The 24,361-nt window shown below is 38.9% G+C and overlaps 1 protein-coding gene across 1 annotated transcript in view; it reads left to right on the plus strand.

The window, feature by feature from the left end:
• Window positions 1-24,361, plus strand: part of CHP1 (calcineurin like EF-hand protein 1) — a 46,820-nt gene that overhangs the window by 218 nt on the left and 22,241 nt on the right. Inside the window, 2 exon segments of the mRNA XM_021009236.2 lie at window positions 1-16; window positions 10,338-10,410. Coding sequence (XP_020864895.1) covers window positions 1-16; window positions 10,338-10,410 — 89 coding nt within the window.

Here is a 24,361-nt window from a genome sequence, read left to right on the forward strand (position 1 = left end):
AAAAAAGAGACCGGCTGTGAGTCGGGGCTGCGGGTGGGGACAGGCCGGGTAGGGCCACAAGTGTGGGCAGGGCAGCCGCGCTCCTCCGGACCCCCGGGGACGCTTGCGGCCTCCCCGAAAGCCAGGCTTCCGTAGGCCGTGTAGGGATCCCAGCACCCCTCCCGCCCCAAGCCGCGGCACCCCCCCCCGTCGGTGGTCGGGGAACCTCGTCCACTTCTCGGTCAGCCCGGCATCGCGCGACACGTCGCCGCCGTCCACTCCACGGGCGTGTTCGGGTCGGCGGAGGGGTGGGCTGGGGCGCGGGGGATCGGGGTCCGGACCTGGGAATGCGGGCGCTCCTCCGCTTTGTCAGCACGTCTCTCGTCCTGCTCAGTGCCCGGAAGAGGACGAGGTGTAACTCCCGAAATAAGGATGCCCATTTGGTTAGTCCTAGCCCTACCGTTCTCCAGCCCGGCTTTAAACTGAGCAGTGCCCCAGACTCGGCGAGGCACGCTGGCTCTTCTTAGAGGAGACAGCCTGCTCCTGTGACGTTTCTGAGCAGGGACCTCAACCACCACCAGCTGGTGGAAATCAGAGATCATTGCCAAGCATAGGATGGCTGTCCACAAACCAGCAATTAAAGCTAGGGAATCCGAGCTCTGAGAAGTGACCCACGACCAGAACCCTGGCTAGTGTGATGAATCTAAGGATCTCTCCAGGTAACAACGCCCACCCCACCCCAAAGATCACCTTTATAAAAGGAATGCTTAGTTAAATCGTCCATTTGAGTGTAACAATGAGTTATCCAAACTTGTTAGTACCGTGTTCCTTGCTGCTTTAATTCCAGATATATTGACTTCTACAGCGATGGGGTGCCTTATAGTATGGCCTTTTGAAATTGAATGTGTTCTAGAAAACTCAGTGATACTTTGTACTAGAAGCCTTGTCATAACTCTGAAGTATTACTACAGGTTTAACCACACTGTACACATAAGGAAACTGAGCCTTAGAAAGTTTGTTATTCACCCATGACTACACAGCCTGGCTAGCTAGTAAAATGGAATTCAGACCTTCTGATTCTAGATCCAGTGCTTATTCGCCTATAGCAGGCTACCTCCTAAGAATTTTGTGTGAACAGCTGGCTTGAGTTTTCTAAATAAAACCAACGGGTAGGCACAAGCATTGACCCTTTAGTGACATCTACCCCCACTATTTATTTGTACTGACATCAGAAACAGTTCCTGAACTTGAATGACTTTTATGTAAAGCATAGAGGATATGGAATTGCTAAGATTGTAAATGTCTGATAGTTCTCTTGGGATAAGTAAAATATTGTCTTACACATCCTGACCAGGACTTTGCACAGCTTTGTAGACTCTTAGAAGTGGAAAAGGCCTTAGAGGTTAAATAATCCTATCTCCCACCCATTACAGGAATCTCTCCTTGTACCACATTCCTATTTGTCATCCAGCCTCTGTTTAAATAACTTCTGTGAGGTGAAGCTTAAGACTCAGAACCGCAGTGTTCTTGGATCTTGAGCAGGAAACATTCTTTTTATGACTGGTTCTAACTCTAGGGATAGAGACATGAGTTCTTGAGTGCATCAGTACTTTATTACATTTATTGACTCTGGCCTGTGGCCACATTTACAAACAGTTTCTGTCATCATGCCCGATTGTCAGTAGACACCAGGAAATAAGATCTTCAAACCTACCCCACCCCCTGAAAAACATGCACAATATGAGGAAATGTGAAAGAAATCAAGGAGTTGGAGAGAAGATCCTTCCTTTAAAGTGGGGAAGAAATAAGCGTAGAACTGCCCTCCCTGTCTGATTAAATAAAGAATATGGGGATAGGTTAAACAATCTGTCCTAGTAACTGCTTTAATGATACCTATCATGAGTTTCTGGATCTTATGATTCCCAGTTTCTCTTTTAGATTTTTACCCTCTGCTACTTGTTGCATGCAGATGTCTAAATCCTTAGAAAAAGCTTTCTTTCGGGCAGCTAGGTGGTACAGTGGAGAGAGTACAGGCCCTGGAGTCAGGAGGACCTGAGTTCAGGTCCCAATACCTTACTGGCCACTCCCACACATAACACTTACTAGCTGTGTGACCCTTAACCCCATTGCCTATTCCCCCCCCCAAAAAAAGGCTTTCTTTCCTGTTTATCAGAGAATGCCTTCAGCATGAAGGGAGTCTGGGCTTCAAAAGATGGAGGATATAAGTGGTGGGATAGAAATGGCTTCTAGTTCTCGTAGGAGTTAGTCTAGCTTGCTTTTTGTTAGAACAGGAGTATCAAATAGAAACAGATCTTTCGGGCAACATATTGACTTAGAAAACCACAAATTCACATCATGTAGGTGGTATACTTATTTATTTTATTAAACATTTCCCGAATACAAGTTAATCTGGAGAGCTTTGCCTTAAGTTTGACACCTCGGTGATAGAGGACCTGTGTGGTGACTTGAGTTCAGGACAAAGCCCAATGTTTCCTTTCAAACAACTTACCTAATTGTGGAGATTAGACTGGCAGATAGGAAATTTTGAGAGAAAAGTACAAAATTGTTTACATTTCTGCTAAAAATGGTACAGTACCTTCTCCTGAGGATCTACTGCATATAGGTGACTAACAAAAATATCCTTATTGAAGTATATGAAACTAAAAAACAAGCAGTGCTTAAAAGTCTCATACCCCTAACAACCATTGGAAAGAATACTTCAAATCGTTAATAATAAGAGAAATGCAAAGCACAGCAATGCTGAGGTTTCACTTCACAGCCAGCAAATTACCAAAGATTATTCAAGATGGGAATAGACAGTATTGGAGGGGTTCTGAAAAGACAGGGACACATCTGAGTTGTTGGTAGAGCCATGAATTGGTCCAGCCTTTCTGAAAAGCAATTTGGGGGGGGCAGCTAGGTGTCGCAGTGGATAGAGCACTGGCCCTGAAGTCAAGAGGACCTGAGTTTAAATCCAGCCTCAGACCAAACACTTGACACTAGCTCTGTGACCCTGGGCAAGTCACTTAATCCCATTGCCTAGCAAAAAAAAATAATAATAATAATGAAAAGCAATTTGGAATTAATCAAAGAAAATAACTAAAATGCCTATATATTATAAGCTAGAGATTTCACTGCTAGACATAGATATCAAGGAGGTTAATGTTAAAAAAAAAGTTACAATATAAATATTTATAGCAGTACTCTTTGTGGGGAATGGTTAATATTACTATTCTGTATGGAAGAATAGATTATTGAATACAGAGAAGCCTGGGAACACTTATATGAACTTATTTGAAGAAAAGAGAACCAGGGAAATGATATACACAGTGATGACAACAGTGTAAATGGGAAACTATCTGCTTATATTTGGTTTTTGTTTTGTTTAGAGGGGTTACCAGTGTGGCACATCAGCTGTCTCTCATCCTGCCCTTTTCTCCCAGTACCTTACTGGCCACTCCCTTTTCTAGTTATACATGGGTGTGAAATCTTTTTTTTTTTAATCACTTTTGTGCAAGTCAAGAACAGTTGCACACTCTTGAGATCCTCCTTACCTATCAGATATTTTAAGATAGTTGAAGAGCACAAATATGAGATGATCTCTTAAAAGCTTTACATTAGAATTGGAAACCATATTCTAAGATTTCCTTTTCATAGTTCTAATTTGTTTGGAATTTGTTCAGAGGGCCAGTTTAGCTGTTGCTCACAATTTGAGCCATTGGCGTTGGGTAAAATAATTCTAAGAGTAGTTCAGTATTAACCATTCTAATAGAAGTAGAGATTATTTCACTTAGCAAATATCCTGTGTAAACACTAATAAATTGGTATCTAAAGCCAAGGGAGTGTTGCATAGTGGCTGAAGTTGGCCTCAAAGACAAGACTCTTAAATCCTGCCTGACCTACACTGGCTATGTGACCATGGGGAAGTCACTTAATTTCTTAGTGCGAGTTTAGGCAATTCTTTTTAAGTTGAAGAGAAGGTACCTCTTCTTTGGGACCAAGCTTGGTCTTTGTAGTTTTGCAGAGGCTCATTGTTGCAGTCACTGGGTATATTGTTTCCCTAGCTCTACTTATTTACTTGCCATCGATTCATATAAGTAAGTCATCATGTTTATTGTTTCTTACAACATATGTTCCATTACGTTCATGTAGCAGTTTGTCTAGGCACTACTCTTTGAATGATGGGCCTCTTGTTTATTTCCAGTTCTTGATTACCACCACTAAAAGTACAGCTATAAATACGTTGGTGTGTGGGGAGCCTTTCTTCTTGTCATTGCCACCCTTGGCATAAGTGCTTAGCAATGGCATGTGTGAGTCAAAGGGTATGGACGTTTTAGTCGATTTCTTTGCTCATTGCAGATTGCTTTCCAGAATGGTTGGACCACAGCTCCACCCACAAGACAATAGTTTGCCTGTCTTTCCAGAACCACTCCCACATTGACTATTGTCATTTGTCATCTTTGCCAGTTTTCTGGATATCAGACAAAAATTTAAGAGTTGTTTTGATTCACTTTCTCTTGCTATTAGTAATTTCAAGCATTCTTTCTGTTTGTTGTTAATAGTTTGCAATTCTTTTGAGAGCTATTCCTTTGACTATTTCTGTATTGGCTTTTGTTCTTATGTATTTCTGTGAGTTTTCTATCTATCTTAGATACTGAATCCTTGTCAGAGCTTCGATACAAAGATTTTTCCTGCAGTCTGCTGCTTCCCTTCTTATCCTAGATGTGTTCATTTGGTTTGTGGCAAAAGCTTTTCAATTTTATGTAATCAGTATGACCTATTTTATCTTTTGTAATTGCCTCTATCCCTTGTTTGGTTAAGAATTCATCCCCTACCCATAGTTGTAAAAGGTACATGATCTGCTTTTCTAATTTTTTTTATGATGTGATCTTTAATATTCAGGTCATGTATCCATTTTGAATTTATTATGAAATATTTCGTTCTTGTATTTCATTTGTTTGCTCTCTCCTTTCTCCTCACAGTACTCTGTACATACCAGGAATTTGATAACAAATTGAAATAAATGTGAAACACATAATTAAGAGGAAAGTTAGCAAATGTTAAATTACTCTCACAAATTGGGTAATTTACACCTACCATTCAGGCATAACTTTGTAGCAATGTTCTGCCTAGGAATTATACTCTTAAAGCAAGAATGTGACAAATGTAAAACAATGTAAAAAATCATTAATGCAAATAGAATAAAGAATGCCCATTCATTTTGCTACTTTCTAATGAAAGTGGAGAATAGTTTGAAGGCAGTTGGAGACCCCAAAAAATCCGTTTTTAGGCTAGTGAAGTTTTCATGTGGAGAAGGTATAATTTTACCAGCAGTTCTATGCCATGCCTACATTGGAAAAGCTGAAGCAATGGGGAGTGCTGGTGTTGAGATTCTTATCCTTTCCACTAGAAACAAGCTTTCCATTGACAAAAGTGTTTGGATAGTTGAAGAAACACCCTCACTCCATATATTGTCCCCCTTCTCACCTTTTGTTCATGTTAACACACTGGCCCATTTTCACATTACTAGTGGCCCTGGGAATGAGGCGAGATAGTGGAGTGGCAGCATGATGTAATGAGTGGAATGCTGGACTTGGAGTCAGGAAGAACTGGGTTCAAATTTTTGCTGTGATGGACAAGTCACTTAATCTCACCTTCAGTTTTCTTATCTGTAGAATGGGGAACTATTAGGCCATATAGCGTGATTGTCAGGTGAGTGGTAAAATTTCCATACTAGAGAAGTTAGGGTTGAGAAGCCTTCTTTCAAGGGACTTGAGTATTACTTATCATTTTTTATTTACTTGTTAATTCAGGATAATTGTAGAGATAAAAGTTTTTATTTTTGTTCTCTACCTCCCTTCTCCACTTTTGTTTAATCTCTTTGTACTTTTACACAGGGTTCTTCCTCCTACTTAATGCTGTTACCTCTCCCCTTAAAAGTAACACAGTGCATTCACTTCTCAAAGGGCTTAAAAGGGCATGAAGTTTAAAAGGGGGGAGGGGGACATGCAGTAAAAAAAAATGACTGGAAAGTCTATACCCTTTGACCCAGGGATTTTGCTGGTGGGTAGGAATATACACAAAGACATTAGTGACAAAAAGAAAGGTTTTATATATACCTCCCAAAATATTTATGTAGCAACCATTTTTGTGCTACCAAAGAATTGGAAACAAAATAGATGCCTACAATGTATACAGTGAAATGTACCGTAAGAAATGATAAATGTGATTAATACAGAGAAGCATGGAAAGGCCTATATGAGCTGATGAGGAGCAAAGGAAGCAGAACCAGGAGAACAATGTTCACAATTATTCCAGCAGTGTAAATGGAAGAAAACAGCAAAACCTGAATGCTGGGAAATGAAAATGACCAAGACTGGTCCCCCCCCCAAAAAAAGATAATTCCTTCTGTTCCTTTGCTGAAGTAGGGGACCATAGGTGTGAGGTGCTGTAAATAATATCAGATTTTTAAAAATATATCAGTTTTGTAGAATCTTTTTTTCTCCTTTTCTTCAAATGTTATTATAAGATATGGAATATAACGAGAAATATAGATTGTTGGGTTTTTTTAAGACATTAATAAAAAAGTTTTTAAGGTCCATTCAACTTGTGTATGATGTAAGATTTATGGTATATTGGTTAGTTTTGCTGAATTTTTTCTTTGTTTAAGTGATGATTGTCTGGGAGAGAGTTGGGGGGAAGAACAATGGGAACTGTGTATGATATAAAAATAAGATGATAAAAGTTTATTTTTTAAAAGACAGTCCATTCCATGTTAGATGTGTAAGTCAGGAAGGTTTTCAGGACCCAATTTCCTTCTTGGAAAGAGCATAAGATCTGAAGTCAAAGGACCAGTGTGCGAGTCCCAGCTTGGCCATTTTTAGCTGTATGACCATGACCAAGTCTCTGAGCTGAATTTCCTCATCTGTAATATAAGACTAATAGTATTTGTCCTTCCTACTTCCTAATAATGTATGTGAAGCACTTTGTAAGATTTAAAGTGTCATAGAAATGTGAACTATTATTATTTTATAGTATGAAATTGTTTTATTAGAGTAGATGAAGAAATATTTCCTTCAATGACCATGAAATTCCCATTTATATTTTATATATTAAATATTCCCATTTATGCTTCATAAGGAAGCAACTTTAACTACTGAGGGTCTTCCTTTGGTTACCAAGAATGTAGTTGCTGTCAGGCATTTGTCCTTAGCTAATGCCTTCCGAGAGAAAAGAGTTAACAGGAAACACGGTAGGGATTGAGTTGATGCCAGTAACTTCCTGAACTTCAGCTCCTTTTAGGGGTAGTTTGGAGTTGTGCCCAAATCTACCCCACCCCTCTTTTTACCCTCCCAGGGTTTGTTTTGTGTTCACTGTTAAGAGTAGACTTGGCAACCAGCTCAAAGAATAGTATTATCATTTAAGTCCCCAAAGCCCTTTGTAACAGTTTCAATAGCGAACTGCCTTTGGAATCCAGGAAATAAGTCTTGGATGATACTACATTGGAGAATGTTAAATATTGACATTTGATTGTGTATTTCCCTAGTACTTCCAGTACTTTGCACATAGTAGGTGTTCAATAAATATTTGTTGAAGGAATGGCTCTGATCCAGTATGAAGATGCCAGTTCAAGGTATTGGTGTCTTTAAAATAAAAATTAACAAAATCTTTTAAAATTATGAAGTGGTCAGTTGTAAAGACTGGTCCATTTTTACAAGTTATAGCGTATGTTGGTCACCTTACAAAATGCCTTTGGGAAGGATAGAGAAGGTAATCTTAAAAACATCATGGAGAGATCTGTTTCAATTATGAAAGGGTTACACGAAAGAATGTCTTTTGTTTGTTCAGTTCACCTTCTAAAAGGAAAGTGGCCTGAGATGCTTAATATTGGATCGGGATGTTAGTGAATCTACTGGCAATTCTAGGAAAACTTGCTTATGTATTCCAAACATTTGTATACCCTGAAATTCTAGTGGTGGTGGTGGTGATTGAAGGGCTAGAGAAGGAAAAACATCATTGTTAAGTGGTAGATAAGCAGTTTTCTGGACTTTTTCCTCATCTCTAAAATGAGGATAACACCCAGTGGTATCTACCTCACAGGTAGTGTGGGATGCCACTCAAATTAAAAAACACAGAGGTATCCAAGGAGAAACAGAAAGTTAATTTTTATTTGCTATTCTCGAGAAAAGGGTGTCCCTCCACCAGAATACTCTGATGAGGGGAGACAGAGCACAGGAGCTAAGAACCAGATTAAATAGCCCTAACGGGCAAATCCCCCCTCTCACCAACTGGCCAATGTTTTGGCTCACAATCTATGGAAACAAAAAACAAAACAAAGAGATCTGTATTTAGCCCCTTAGTTTGCTGAAGTAATACCAAAGAAGCAATTAAAGATGTGCAGTCAAGCTAGACACTGTACTGTATAGCCAGGTCACCGTGACCGAAATATAGCAACAGGTGTATCAACAAAATACAGAGGGGGTTTCAAGGGTTTAACAATGGCTGGGGCGGGGGGGGGGGGGACGGGACGACCTGGGGCTGGATTCCCGTAAATCAGGTGATTTCTAGTAAACCGAAACTTAGGCCTGTCAGGCTGCTATGCCTGCCTTGAGTCTAATACAATTTCTATTTATTCTTCTAAGAAGTTTTCACAGGACCCCTCATCCCACTCAGCCTTATCCCAAACCTTAATTACAATGAGGAGTCTTCACCAGGACATCCCATTCACAGGGTTGTTGTGAGGATCAATTCATATAATATAGACTCTTCTGGTTTTGCCCGAGGGAGCTGCTATATATGTTCAGATTTGGGTAGAAAGATATTCTTGACATCTGATCTATCCCCCGATCTCTTCAAATTGCTGTACACAAAGAAACCAGCCCATAAGAATAAAACCTAAGGAAACTATTGGGATCCTGATATTAACAGCTGTTCAGTGATCTCCTGCCAAATTTTGCCCTACTCACTTTTCTGTGTTCCCTTATTTCTCATCTTCACTGAAATTTCAGGTGGGTTTTTGTTTGTTTTGTTTTTCTTCTGGGCAATGACTAAATATTCTTAAACCTGTGGCTAAGCTGTCTTACAGAACTGATTGTGCCATGGTATCCCTTATTGATTCCTCCCTAATTCAGCCACCAGTTGTCTCTAGTAACATCTAGCCTTCCTGGGGCTGCTACTGTAACAAAGTTCAGGCTGGCCACACCCTCCTTTTCTCCTTTGTTACTTCTTCTACCTTTCCTGCTACCTTATTTCTCCTGCACAAAAACTGAGTGGCTCAAAAAGGCCATTTTTCAGGATTAATTTTGTAAAGTTCTTTGTCCTTTTGTCATTTGATAGTGATAAATTTCATTCGCATTCTGGATTTACTTTTCTGTGTATGTCTCCCCCTTCCTCTAACAGGATGTTAAGCTCTTCAAGGGCAGAGACTGTTTCATTGTTATCTTTTATTTTATCCCCAATGCATAGTGCATAGGCACTTAATAAATGCTTATTGAATGGATGTTGGCATACCCTTTAATTCCCTAATTACCTTGCTCCCAGCTTTATTGGGAAGTATACAGAGCTCAAGCTCAGTTAAGAAAAAGGAGGCTTATCTTAGGCTGGTTAAAGGCTATGCCTATTCTTTACTTTTCCCAAGGGGAATGATAAGTCTCAAATGGCTGATAAATGAATAAACCTGACTTAAGAGATATAGAATCTACTTATTGTTCCTTAATCTTTAGTACTTCATCACTTAGTCATTTACCTAGTGCCAAACTGAAATCTCAAACTGATAAATGGGTTTGTGTTTATAAAATCAGCATGTTATTAAAAATCTCTCAATCAGTAAGAGCATAGAGACCTTGAAGCTTCTTTTTTTTTCTCCAAGAACATTTGGATCCCCTTGGCTAACAATTTATGTGGGAAAGAGAATTTTTTAGAGTATACTTATGATGTGTGGGTTTTTTAACCTACATGTTCAAATCTATAGACTTGGAACACAAAAACTCTTGAGTTAATCTATTGATAAGTTAAGCTCTTAGCCAAGTGAAGTTTTAACACAAAAATTTCCGTATTGGTGGCCATATTTGATTGCATTTGATTTAGTTTAGAATTTCTAATTCCTTTTATTCAATTATCTTTATGGACCCGAAAACTTAGTTATTAACTTATTTGGCCATATAGTGGCAAATTAAATGTAAGGCTCCCTAAAAGGAAAATGAGGCACGTAGTTTGTAATTATATAATGATGGAATCAGGAAGAAAGAGTTAACTTGGTTCTAAAATGTTATGCAACATGGTATTTTAGTTTTGTGTTTAACTTTGTGGAGGGGAAGACCCCTGCCATATTAATCTGGATCTACTTTTGTATTCTTTAGTTTCCCACAGTCAAATCACCCGTCTCTACAGCCGGTTTACCAGTCTGGACAAAGGGGAGAATGGTACTCTCAGGTAAGCATTGTCTTTCTTCATTCACTGGACACCATTCCCAGGTGTTCTCTTAACAGCTGCTATTACTGCAAGGGCAGACTAGACAGTCATTTATCATACAAAGAACTAGCCCTCCTTGAATAGTAGAACTGTAGTCTTCTTGGCCAATGAGATCAGCTAGTAACAACCACATATTTATTGTCTTTGCACTTTTCCTTCTGTTGAACTCAAATATTTATTTGGCTGATTTTTAATCAACATCCAGGTAAGAAATATGTGATGTGTTTCATGTCTAAGTATCAGATAAGCCTGATTGTTAAATTTCCCCACTGTAGGCTTTCTGTATCCCAGAGCTGAGCTTGTTTTCTTATGGTAATGTAATGTTTTCTTACTGATGTTATTATTGAACTCAAGTGAATTATTCCTAAGCTCTGGGTAGATAATACACATTTAAACTGGGCTTTTTTGGAGGCTGTCCCAAAGAAGTTCTATGTACCAGGCTTCTGGCATAATCAGTGGAATATAATATGAGATTAAAGGTACAGAAAGACTATTTAATGTTGTAGTCTCTGGAAATAAATCATAGAAGGGAAAAGCCTGATCCATAAGACTACTTAGAATGTCAGAAAAAGCTCTAAGTTCATTAAAACTAAGTTTCAGAACCTAATACTTATTGTGTATGAAGAGTTAGCAGATTAGAAATCCTGGCCTGATTTTCTATCCCCAAACACAATTTAATAACCTCTTTAAATTAAGAGATTGGGTAGCAGTCCTCAAATAAAATGTAAACCACTTCAAAAAGGGCTAGCCTGCATCCAGCCAGTTTCAAACTAATTCATTCCTTTTTCCTTTGTGGGAGACAAGTTGTTTGGTTTTTTTTCAGTGTTTGTGAGAAAATACCTAGTTCCTCCCTCACTAGTTTGTATTGCTCCTAAGTAACAATAGGAAGACTAGAATCTTTGTTTAAAAAACCAAAAAGGGGGTGGGTGCACCTCCTCCATTGAAAAGCTTAGCCTTTGTTCTTTTCATTTTAGTATCCCAAGATCTTCTGTGTTAGGCTTTTGATTGGGAAAAAGGGAAGTAGAATTCATCCAAATGAGAATGGCTGACCATACCCATGCTGTACGTGATGTACTATCTGTGGGCTTCATATGACCTTGACTCCTTCTCCTGTGGTCATTAAGTTCAATTGTGTCTTGGATTCATAAAATTTATATTAATCCTTTCTGTCTCTTCCATGCCTTTTATCTTTTCTGATGAAAGTTATAGCCATGACAAACTCAGGTTCCAATCACAGTAGTTTATATAATACTTTATCACTGTAAAATTAGGGTTAGGGTTAGGGTTAGAATTCTCACAGAAATCCTAAATGACAGGTAGCATAAGTATTATTTTCTCTCTTTTACAGATTAGAAAACTTGTTGAGGTTTAGGGGTGCTGGGACCCTGAAATAGCAACACGTGGGTCCTGCCAGAATAAATTTTACCCAATCCTTTCTGCCAGTGACAAGGTTTATTAGAATACTGATTGGGGTGAGCAAGATTCCTAATGGGTCTGCACTGTTGACTAGATTTTAAGAATCTGATCCATTGTCCAGATTTTAAGAATATGAGCATCTTAATGGATCTTATATACAGAAAGACCATGGGAGGGATCTAGGAGTGGCCATGTAGTTTGGGGTGACCGGAGGAGGAGTCTAGGGTGCATCTTGATTGGAGTGGCCAATAGGCTGGAGTGACTGTGAGGTGACAGAAGGATTGGGTGAACACCAGGGACCTAAATCGAGTGGCCAAGGGAGAATGGGGTCTAGATGGTATCAAGAATGGGTAGGTAATAGACAATGAAGGGCTGGGTGGGTCTGAGGTAACAGAAGTGGGAGATTGGGCACAGCCACAATGAAAGGCCAGATGAGTGGATTATAGTCTCAGGCCAGAGGCCTGACCATGTGGGAAAGTCCAGGGCTTTTCCTTTTTGGGGTCCAGATCCCAAAGACATGGTCTTTTCCTTTTGGGGGTTCAAACTGAGTCTCAAAGAAATTGATTGACTTGCCTAAGGTTAGATAGTGAATAAGTCAGAGAGCTGGGGCAATACTTTAGGATTGTGCTCTTGCTCCAGGCCCAGCTCTATTTCTAAATTCAGCCTTTTTGAAATGTAGTTAAGTTTAGTGGATAGTAAGTTCTTGTTTTGTGTGAGACACTGTGCTAGCCTCTAGGATACAAAAACAAAAATGAAAAATGTTTCTCTCCCTCAAAGAGCTTACATTCTACTTGGAAATGAAATGTGTAAAACAGATGTAAGTAAATAGAAGGTAATTTGATGAAAGAGAAAGCGCTAACTAGGGTGATCAGGAAAAACTTCCTGGAGGAGGTGCATCAGAGCTGAGCCTTAAAGGAAGCTAAGGATTCTTAGACATGAGTAGGAGAGGGAAGTACGAGTCCTATATAAATGCTTGGAGAACACAGAGGATGCCAAGTTTGGGAGAACAGCAAGTTCTTTGGTTGGAACATGGATTACATGAAGGAAAGAGTAATATGAAATTAATTAAAAAAAAAAGTAGGCTGGAGCCAGGTAGTGAAGAGTTTTAAATGCCAGCCTTTAAAGGAGAAGCTTGTATTTTATCCTAGAAGCAGTAAGGATACACTGAGCTATTTGAGAAGGGGACTGACATGGTCAACTTGTATTTAAGAAGTTTATTTTGGCATCAGGCAAGGGCAACCAATTAACTGGCTGTTACAGTAGTCCCAGTGAAGGGTAATAGGGCCCTGAATTTACGTGTTGGATGAGTGAATAGGAATAGAGGTTGAATTTGAGAGATGTGGAAGTAGGATCATTAAGTTCTGGTGACTGATTGAATGTGACGGGAACAAATTGAGGGTGAAAAAAGTTGCAAAGCTAGGGGATTGAAAAGATACTTTCCTCAGAAAGTTTGGAGAAGGGGCTGGTTGTTTGAAGGGAGGACTGCCCTAGAACTTTTGGGACACTCTGTATAGATTTGGGAGACATCGATGTAAAGTGATTAATTCAAGAGAGAAGAAAAAGATCCTAAGACAGAACTTTGAGAAGCACCACAGTGAAGGAGTAGGAAACGAGGAATGAATCAGGAAGCAAAACTGAGAAAGAAATGGTCAGGTAGATTGGGAGAAAACCAGGAGAAAGTGGTATCCTGGAAGCCAAGATATCAAGGAGGACATAGTCAGTAGTGTGGCTGTAGAGAAATCCAGTAGAATGAGCACTGAGAAAAGCACACATGAGATTCATCAATTAAGATTTCCTTGGCAAACTTGGAGAAACCAGTTTGATTCTAGTAGTATAGTCAGAAATTAGATTGCAAGGGGGTGAGAAGTGAATGAGGGATAAAGAAGTAGAAACAGTGAGTATAGACAGCTGTTTCTAGGAGTTTGGCTATGAAAGGAAAGAATGAATGAATGAATTAGCATTTATTAAGTGTCAAGCACTGCTAGGTGCTGGAGATATAAATACAAAATTAGGAGTCCCTGCCATTAAGGAGCTTACCTTTGAGCAAACAACCGGTACACATCTAAATATGCAAAAAGTATATAAGGAGGAGGAAGCATCGACAACTAGGGGTCAGGAAAAGCTTCATTTAGGAGGTAGAAAGCAAAGGAAGCTAAAAACTCTTTAAGATGCAGAAGTGAGGAAGGAATGCATTCCTGGCATAGAAACAGCCAGCACAAAGTCACAGCAATAGGCAATGCCATGTCATATGTGAGGAACTGCAGAAATAGCAGTTTGATTAGACCAAGATTTGGTAAGAGAGAGTAACCATAATTTAGAACTATAGATTCAAATCAGATTGTGAAGGACTTTAAATCCAAAACAGAGGAGTTTCTTTGGCAGTTAAATGGAGCATGGATTAGCATGAGGAAGATTTCAGGTGAGCAGACAAATTATGAGGTATACAGGAATACCTAGGAGAGGTTGTCAGGGATGAATGTTGTGGGAACAGAACCAGGAAGTGTCTTCCTGGCTTAACGATCTTGAGTTGAAGTCTCCCCTGTTCTGCACAGCTTTAAGGGTGTGTATCGTTGCTAAATAAACTCCTCCTGATGCTTGCTTATTATTTACAAAGCCTCTTAGATGTTAAATCACCATGCAACTTAATTTGATTGCTGCTACTGATCAGCTGACCCCTGTTGAAAAATAATCATTGGAAATTTCTAGTTGCTATGTCATTTATCAGCTAGGAAAATAGACAACCATCTGTCCTGGTGGCAGACGTTTACCTGCTAGATTGAATAATCTCCTTAACTTCGTCCTGCTTTTTTGATTCTACTCTACTCTGTGTCAGACTTTTTCAGAATCCTCCAGTAGCTTCAACCTCGATAGAGTTGGATTCCACCCAATTTCCAAAACAAAGATGGAATGGTAATAATAACTGCCATTTATAAATGTTAATAAAGATAAGTTAAATTCCTTCCTGGGGCTGAGCTTATTTGGCAAGTGAGTGTAAACTCATCTGTGTTTATTTGCAGGCCCCAGCAGTGTTTCACATCTATCTACCCTGAACCTCTTGGGACATCTTGCCATCCCATTTTAACTCCCTCCCCTACTTTCCACCTCTTGCTGAGGTAATAGTAATCAGATCAGTGCTACTGTTGCTTCTGGAAAGGGAGTGATAACCCTCTAGTCCACTTACCAACATCCCTGGGGCCACCTTGATAACTCATTTTCCTTACCAACCTCCCTATGGGAGCTGTCTCCCCTATTAAAACTGTCAGGTCCTTGAGGGCAAGGATCTTCCCACTTTTGTATTTATATCCCTCGTACGGCACCTCCCACATAATTGTTATTTGAGTGCTTTTTCATTCATTCAGACTCAAGTACTGATGAATATTGTGTAAAACTCCAAGAAAAGTTATTATGGTTAATAAACTCTGAGCTGCTTAAACATGGGAATGAAATATAAGTGAAAAGAGCACTGGCTTAATTAAGCCAGAAAGCCTAGCATTTTGTTCTCTTATTAGAAGTGTCTATTAACCCTTCTGTGATTTAGAGGCCTTGTATATAAAATGAAAATAATACTTGGTCTCCTTATTTTGATATAGTTATAGGGATCAAATAAGATGATAGAGTCATTTAATAAACTAGAAAATGTTCTGTGTATAGTAGATATTTAGTACATTTTTATTGAAATGTTGCCATACTGTACAAATGTAAGGTGAGTATTACTGTTACTGTTATGAACTATGTAGAGGCTTAGTTTTCTTAGTCAAGTGTGACTATTAGAAGAAAGGTGAAGGGAGTTTTACCTTTTCATTGAGTATAAAATTATCTAATGTATTAGCTTCTTATAGAGGCAAACAAGTGAATAATTGACTAAAAAAATTAGTGTCAGAGAAAACAATTTGCGTATTTGGACTTGGGCTTAAGATTCAAATTTTGGCCATTTGGTGAGTAGGGAGAATCTGTCTGCTTAGAGACTTGCTTATCTGATCCAGAGCCTTAAACTAAAATGGGAGGGGGAGGGAAACAACTACTAGACGAAAACAAAAAAATAATAATAATGTGCTTGTGGGAGGAAAAACAGTAATGAAAGGTTGTCATAATTTACAGAAAATACTAATGGGAAAGAAAGACAAATTATTTTCATATCCAAAGACCAATGTATTAATAATATAAATTGTGGATAATAAGTTGAGTAGAGATCTTAAAGCAATGAGATAAATGTAACTTCCTAGACATAACTAAGGTGCATTGGGATTCAACTGGATATGGGCAAAAGGCAGCAGGGAGACATTGCATAGCAAAAAGATTTACTTCTCTGTGAAAATTCAGATACCTGAGGAAGGAAGTATGGTAGAGAGTATATAGGTGAGAATTAGAGAAATAAGAGCCAAAAGTGATTTCAGCATTAGAATCAACTATAGGGACCTGGCAGAAAAAAGGAATTGGATTCTGAATTCCTCATACAAATCACAAAGCTGACACAAAGCCAGTATAGTTGGCATCACAGGCATTTATATGACAAAAGCAGTGTAGCTCATAAATTCTTGCCTTGCCTTGCCTATTATTTTATCTTTCACAATGTAGAAGCAATAAGAATTAGTATCCTAGATCTAATTGTGACCAATGAGGAAGAACTGGTAGGGGAAGTAAAAATTATGGGACTGAATTAGCATGCTATTTTAGAATTTATAATAGCTAAGGAGATTGCCCAACATAGTATACATGGTATGTGGTATACATTAGACTTCAGGAGAGTAGACTTTAAGGAATTCAGAGAAAGGTAGATAGATTTAATCTGAGACTGTAAAAAAGAAAAGCTTGCTTTGAAGGGACAGGAGACAAAATTGTACACAAGTCCCTCGAATGGGAAAGAGGGTGGGGGTAGAGATACAGATGCTCTATGGATGACTCTGTGATGTTACTGGGATAGCTAACTGTCTACCAATGCATGTTGGCTGCCTGTAGCACTAAGACTAGCTCAGGATCTATGTCAGGTTTAAAGTGGGGTGGGCAAACTATAGCCTGCCTGACACATTTTTTTGTGCAGCCAACAGGCTGAGAATGGTTTTCATATCTTTCAATAAAATTTTATTGCATTTAAAAATGTAAATTCATTGTTACCTGAGGAGAAAGGGGCTTGGCCCTCCAGCCATACTTTGCAGAAAGGGAAGTCTTTAAAGAGACTGGTATAGCTATACATGTTGCTCATGAAGGAAGTCATATTTTTAAAGCAGACACAGAAAAGATGGTAGGTGAAACAGATAACTGAAGGTGAATGAAAAAGTATAGCATATTCTTTTGAAAAGAGTATCAGCCAGACTAGAGCCTTGATCAGACTGAGGCACAAGAAGAGCCTTTTTCAAAGTTCTGTTGGGAACAAGAGGGGGAGTGTGAACAAGGCCAGACTGGAGAGGAGGGTAGAATGACATCTGCCCTTTCTTAACAAAGGAAAATGGTCTTCAGAATGAGAAGGGTAGAATAAGCATCGTTAGCAAGTAACTGAAATTCGAGGTAAGTGTAATAAATAAGAGAGCACCTAGTTGTATTCTGTTATACATGTAATACTGATGAGTCATAAGGTTTTGAAGGAACTTGCTAATAACACTAAAAATACAGTGTTCTTTGAGGAATCAGAGGAAATTAGGGAGCTTCGTGGGACTGGAGATGTACAAGCATAGCACCATTTTTCCAAAGGAAGAAAAAGATAGATACATTAAGCTACAGACCAATGAAATAAATGTTGGTTTCTCGAAAAATTGTGGAACAGATTGTTAAAAGAATAACTTATGAACACCTTGGCCAACTCACTACTTTTCGTTCCTGAGTCTCATCTCCAGGTGGGTTGGACTGAATGGTCTTTGAAGTTCCTTCTAGCTTTAACTTTCTGATCCTGAGACTTCAGAACGCAGGAATGATGAGTAATGTGCAATAATAATGGCTAACATTTATATAGCACTTTAAGGTTTGCAAAGCAAATTACAAATATTATCTGATTTGATCTTCACAACAACTCTGGGAGATAGATGCTATTATTAACTTCATTTTACAGATGAGGACACTAAGACAGAAAAAAGTTAACTAATTTGCCCAGGGTCACAGCTGTGGAACTGAACATGGATCTTTCTGACTCCTGACCCTGCATGCTATCAAATGGCTTGCCAGCTGCATTTAATAAAATGAAATCTAATGGGGATAAGTATAAAACCCTTAAATGTAGGTTTAAAAAATCAACTCTACAAGTATAGGATTAAGAAGACAGACTAAAGACAGTTTGGGTGAAGTAGACGTAAAGGTTTTAGTGAATTCCAAATTTAACAAAAATCTCCATTTTGGTGCCACAATTGAATCCCCACCCCAATTGTAGGATATGGGACTTATGTGCACTGGTGGTCCAGGGCAATTACTGAGTCCAGAGTGAAAGAACTTTCTTTTATTTGTTTTATTTGGGTTTTTTTTTCTTTTTTTGCTTTTTTGTATTTGAGGCAGTCAGGGCCAAATTTCTTGCCCAAGGTCACACAGCTAGTAAGTATCAAGTGTCTGAGTCCACATTTGAACTTAGGTCCTCCTGACTCCAGGGCCAGTGCTCTATCCACTGTGCTACCTAGCTGCCCCTGCTTATTTGTTTTTTAAGAGAAAAAAAGCTGTTGGCTGGAGTGAATAAACAAGTTTTAAATACAGAGAAGAGTTTACTTGGTGAAGCCAGAATCCATAGAGTAAATAGACCAAAGAGGCTCAGCATGAAATCATCAGTAATCAATAAACATTTGTTAACTTTCTACTATGTGTCAGGTACGAGGACACAAGAAAAAGACAGTCCCTGCCTTCAAGGAGCTTGTAATCTTATGGGGGGAAAACAACACATAAAAGGAAACTGACGGGGAGAGTTGCCAGAGGGTACCCAGAGAAGAGGCATGATGTTGATGTTTTGTGGTGTCAAAATCAAGCAGAGCAGCTGATAGAAAATGCAGCAGAATGGAAAGTTCTGAGCCCTCTCTCACAGGAATGCTTTGGGAGCAGAGGCCACAGAGAAGGTGCTGAGCATCAACACCAGGTCAGTCTCCATGCTGATAAGCTTCTGCTGGGGAAGGAAGGAAGCTAAATATCTGCTAGTGGAAGATGAAGACATAGTGAAAGAACGTATAGAAACTGTACTGCAAAACAGTGTCCTCAGAGCCTATACAAAATTGAAACACTCTGTGTCCTCAGGGAGCTAGCTTACATTCTATAGAGCAAAACAATAGGAATACATCTAAGTAGGATATGGATAGATATGTCCATAATCTAGATAGTGTAATTGGGGAGGAAACACTAGCAGCTGAAGTTCAGGAAAAGCTTCTTGTAGGAGGTAAAATCAATATTGAAGGAAGCTAAAAATTCTAAGATGCTGAGGACAGGAGGCAGTGTGTTCCTGATATGGAGATATTGCCTGATATTGCCAGAGCAAGGATGCCAATTTGATTAGAGCTTAGAGTTGGTAAGTGGGAGTTATTTATAATAAATCTGGAAATTCAGGCTGAAATCAGTTTGTAAAGAACCTTAAATACCAAATAGGAGTTTCTGTATAAGGAAGAAGTTGGTGGTGACAAGATGCAAGTTTCATAACAATTTTTTGCTGGTAAAGGTGCAAAATGGTTCAGCCATTTTAGGAAACCATTTGGAATCATGAAGGAAAAGTTGCTAAATTGTTCCTACATCTTGACCTAGAGATTTCACCACTAGTATTTACCCCAAGGGAGGTCACTGACATTAACAAAAGACCTATATGTACCAAAAATATTGAGTGGCATTATTTGTGATGACAAAAATCTAAGGAAAAAATGTACCCAGCAACATGGTACAGTTTCAAGAGTAGTGACAAGATGAAAGCTTTTCTTGCTCACTGTCTCTACATGAGACAGTGTTCTTCTATATTGATATCCCCCCACCTTCCCTTGCTCTCCTCCTTTGGGGTGAGTGTGGTTCCAGACAGAAGAAGCCAAAAAAATCCAATGCCTAGAACAAGGAAAGTGATAATCATGCTCTACACTGTCCTGGTCAAACCAACATCTGGAGTATCATGTCCAGGTCTGAATGCCACATTATTTTCTCTCCTTTAGAAACCAATAAGAACAACCAACATATATCTAAGTCTTTAAGGATACAAAGTGCTATGCTTGCATCATCTCTTTTGAGTTTCATAGTGACTCTGAGGTGGGTAGCTATTGTTTCCCCATTTTTCAGATGGAGAAACTGAAGCTCAAAAGAGGTTACATGGTTTGCTTAAAGTCACAAAATGAGAAGTGTCAAAGGCAGAACTCAGATCTAAGATTTCCTCATGCCAGGACCAGCAGTATCCACCATGGCATGCTGCTTTTCCTGTTTTGACACATCAGATATTTTTCAACAAAATCCCTCTGCAAAATATATTCACCCACCCCCTCAAGCAATTATATTATCAATTGATTATTAACAGAAAGAATGGATGTCTCTTCTTTTTGGCTCTTTGATATTAACATTGAGTTGTATTTGACTGGAATTTTGTTGCTTCTTCATGTTGACTTTCCATTACATTAATAGGCGCAGTGGATAGAGCACCAGCCCTGTAGTCAGGAGGACCTGAGTTCAAATCCGGCCTTAGACACATAACACTTACTAGCTATGTGACCCTAGGCAAGTCACTTAACCCCATTGCCTAGCAAAAGAAAAAGAGAGGGAGAGAGAGAGAGAGAGAGAAAGAAAGAAACTGCTATCTATTACATTAATAGGTCATAATTTGTTGGTCCATTTCTCCAATCATAAGGTCACATATTTAGACTTAGATTAGATGACCTCTAAGGTTCCCTTTAAGGGGATCTTAGAGGTCATCTACTTTACTCCCCCCGTCCCCCCCTTTTTTTTTTAAACAGGTGAAGAAACAAGACCCACAAAAGAATTTTCTCATATGGGTTGTAAGTAGCAGAGATTAGATATAAACGCAGGTCTTCTGACTCCAAATCTAGCACTCTTGAAACTGTACCATATTGCTGGGTACATTTTTTTCCTAGATTTTTGTCATCACAAATAATGCCACTCAATATTTTTGGTACATATAGGTCTTTTGTTAATGTCAGTGACCTCCTTGGGGTATAATACTAGTGGTGTAATCTCTGGGTCAAGGGGTAGGAACAGTTTAGGAACTTTTCCTTCATTATTCCAAATTGTTTCTTGAAATGGTTGGACCATTTTGCACCTTTACCAGCAGAAAACTGTCATTCTTGACTTACCATAACCCTTCAATATGCTAACACTTTTACATTATCATGGTTTTCTAATGTATTAAGAGTTATCTTGTATGAATATGATTAGATTTGTTATCTTTGGTCCTGAAAAAAAGCAGAAGTAAGACTAGTGAGTGGAAGCTATAACAAGACAGATTTTTGGCTCTAGTTAAGGAAAACCTTTTATCAGCTAAAGACAGTCCAATAAATATTAATTAAGTCTCCCTGTGCCAGGATACAAAGAAAGGCAAAAGATGTCCCTGCTCTCAAGGAGATATATAAAGGTGGAGATAGTGGCAGCAGGGCCATCTGGTAAATTTGAGTTGAGGAGTGGAGAGCTTCATGTGGCTTCAGTTCTTTAGAAGAAATATGAGGCAAGATTTTCAGCTGAAAAGATGAGAGGGAAGAAATCTATGGGAAATTTGAGATGGAATGAAAAGGTTTTGAAAAGCCCCTGTGGTGAGTGGAATAGGTCATCATAAGGAAGGCAAAGGAAGAGGTGGTATGAAACTAGAGAGCTGTCCAAGAAGGGAGCAAGCTTCTTGGAGAGCTGATGAGTTATCATCAGTATGGATGATCACTTGTTGAAGATGTCATCCTGGGAGGAATTTGTGCTTCAGGAACAAGCTGGACTAGCCTCAGAAATTCCTTTAAATTGTAAGACTCTATAGATTTTATGGGGAAGGTTGTCCCTTGTCATGTCAGTTTATGCTCTTGTAAAGGAAATCTCAGGCCAACAAAAAGAACTCTCAAGGTAGAGACAACTTGCACAGAGTAGAGTCCACATCCATAGTAGCTGTATATCTGGTACTCTTCCCTCTCACTGAGGATTTTTTTACCGAAGAGAATACTATTAAGTGTAGTTAAATCTTAAATTTCACTATCTTAAGTCATGATGGCTTGTGGCTCTCAAATAAAACCGTGAGAAACATAAAACTGATGGGGCTACAGAGCTATCAGATCTCTTTAGGGAAACTGACCTTACGCTGAGGCGCAGGAATCATTAAGCCAATACCATACTATGCTTGTGTTCTCAGTCTAATAACTCCTGCTGCATCGGCTATTTGACCTGCATGCTAATGGCACCATTGAAAAGTGTCAAAGTACAAGGTTCAGGTTCTCATTCACATATGAACTTAGGATGAACTGTAGTGAAAATCCAAAGTTAGGGCCCTTTTCCAGACTGAGTTCAAAGGAAATTGTTCACCAGCCACTTAATACTAGACTTGGCATTTAAACTGTGCCTTTTCTCAGTTGAAGTTACTTAAAGCTGGTTAGAGATTAAACCAAAGTTTATGACCCTTGCAATTCAAATTAGCCTTAGTTTTCCTCCAAGAAACAATGCCCATCTCTTTTCTAAGCTTTCTCCTGTCAGACAACCAGTAGCCATGTTTTTGGGAGATAGTGAGGCCTCCATATTACAGATTTTATCAATTACATATAAGGTTCCTAGTAAGTACTTGCTAAATTAACTGCATCAGGAGTTTTGTCTTTTTTTTTAAATTCTGTTACAAAAACCAACTCATGACTGATTTCCTCTGATTCATTCATTAATGTTTTAAAAACATTTCTTACCAAAGGGCCTAGGATCAAAACTTGGAAATATCATGATAACATCAAAGATCTAGACTAGAAGTGACATCAAGAGTCCAACCTCCTCATTTTACAGAAAACTAATTGAGGCCCAGAAAGATGAAGTCAGTTGCCTAAAGTTACACAAGTAGTTGTATCACAGAGGGCAATGAGAATTCCATACATGGCCTCAAACTAAGCTTCCTAGCTAGCGCCCCCCCTCCCCACTCATCCTTATCACACCATTTCCACCATTAGCATTACCATTGGTTCATCCATAATTTAATTTTTATAGTACTTTTTTAACTCATATCAGTAGTTTCAGAACTACTGAGGAATATCTTTCATATTTCTTCCCTTCTGTCTGTTACTACTGATACCATCTTAGTAGAGGTTCCATGACACTGTTAGCAGGCACTCCTGATAGAAGAGAGGTTATATTTATTTTGCTTGCTTCCAGAGGGCAGAACTAAGAACTGTGGTTGAAATTTGCAGAGACAGACTCCCATTCAAACTAAGAAAATCTTCCTTATAATTAGTACTGTCAGGGCAGCTAGGTGGCACAGTGGATAGAGCACCGGCCCTGAAGTCATGAGGATCTGAGTTCAAATGTGACCTCAGACCAAACACTTGACACTTACTAGCTGTGTGACCCTGGGGAAGTCACTTAACCCCAATTGCCTTTAAAAAAAAAAGATAATTAGTACTGTCCAAAAGTAGAATGGGCTACCTCCAAAGGTAGGGAGTGAGCTCCCCAGCACCATAGCTCTTCATGTTGTAGAGGGAATTCTTGCCCAGGTAGGTGTTGGACTAGATGACTATATAAATGTTAGTCTTTATCATCTTTATCTTTTTAACTTTGAGGTTCTGTGGTTCTTCATGTCTGCCACCCAAAATGCTGTGGAGATAAGTTTGATTTAATCAAGCATTGATTAAAATTTAAGCTTCAAAAGAAATTGGTTAAGGATTCACTTTTGTGTGAAATAAAAGCATTTCCTGCGGATGTGATGTGAGGACAGTCTGTCCTTATTAGCAACATCTGGTCTTTTGATTGAATATTTTGTATTTAAGGATTTTTATCTTCTAAAGAATTCAAAATTCTTTGACATATATTGTCTTCAGAGCATCCTTAAGAAAGCAGTTATTGCCTAGTTTTGGAGACAAAAACATGGAGATCCGGAAGGACAGGATTGTTTTTAGGGAAAAGGTTCTTATTTCACTTTTTCACTCAGTACGAATTGTGTTTGACTCTACCTGACATAATTATTTTCTTAAATTCTTAATTTACACATAAAAATGAACTTTATAATCTCAAAATTTGACATTGAATGGAAAGTATGTATAATTTTCTTTTGACCTTGCCCTCAGGTCTCAACAATTTGCTTACATTTAACCAATCTGTATTAAATACCTATTATGGTCAGGACATGGCATTACTCGAGGCTCTGGAGGAGCTACACAGATTAAATAAGGTACCTATCTGCCCTCTTAGAGTTTATAATTTAGAGGGGAGGATACAACACAAATTCAACTATAATATAAAAGAGAACAAGATAAGTGTTTGGCTTAGGTATATAAACCGAGTGCTATGTGCAGTCCAGTAGGGGAAGGGTGATGTACTGTATCAGGAAAGGCATCATTCTTGATAAAAGAGGCATTTGAGCTGATTTTTTGAGAAGGATTTCAACAAGCAAAGA

This window comes from Phascolarctos cinereus, unplaced genomic scaffold (genome assembly GCF_003287225.1).
Source record: "Phascolarctos cinereus isolate Bilbo 61053 unplaced genomic scaffold, phaCin_HiC Scaffold_3;HRSCAF=262, whole genome shotgun sequence".
Lineage (NCBI taxonomy): Eukaryota > Metazoa > Chordata > Mammalia > Diprotodontia > Phascolarctidae > Phascolarctos > Phascolarctos cinereus.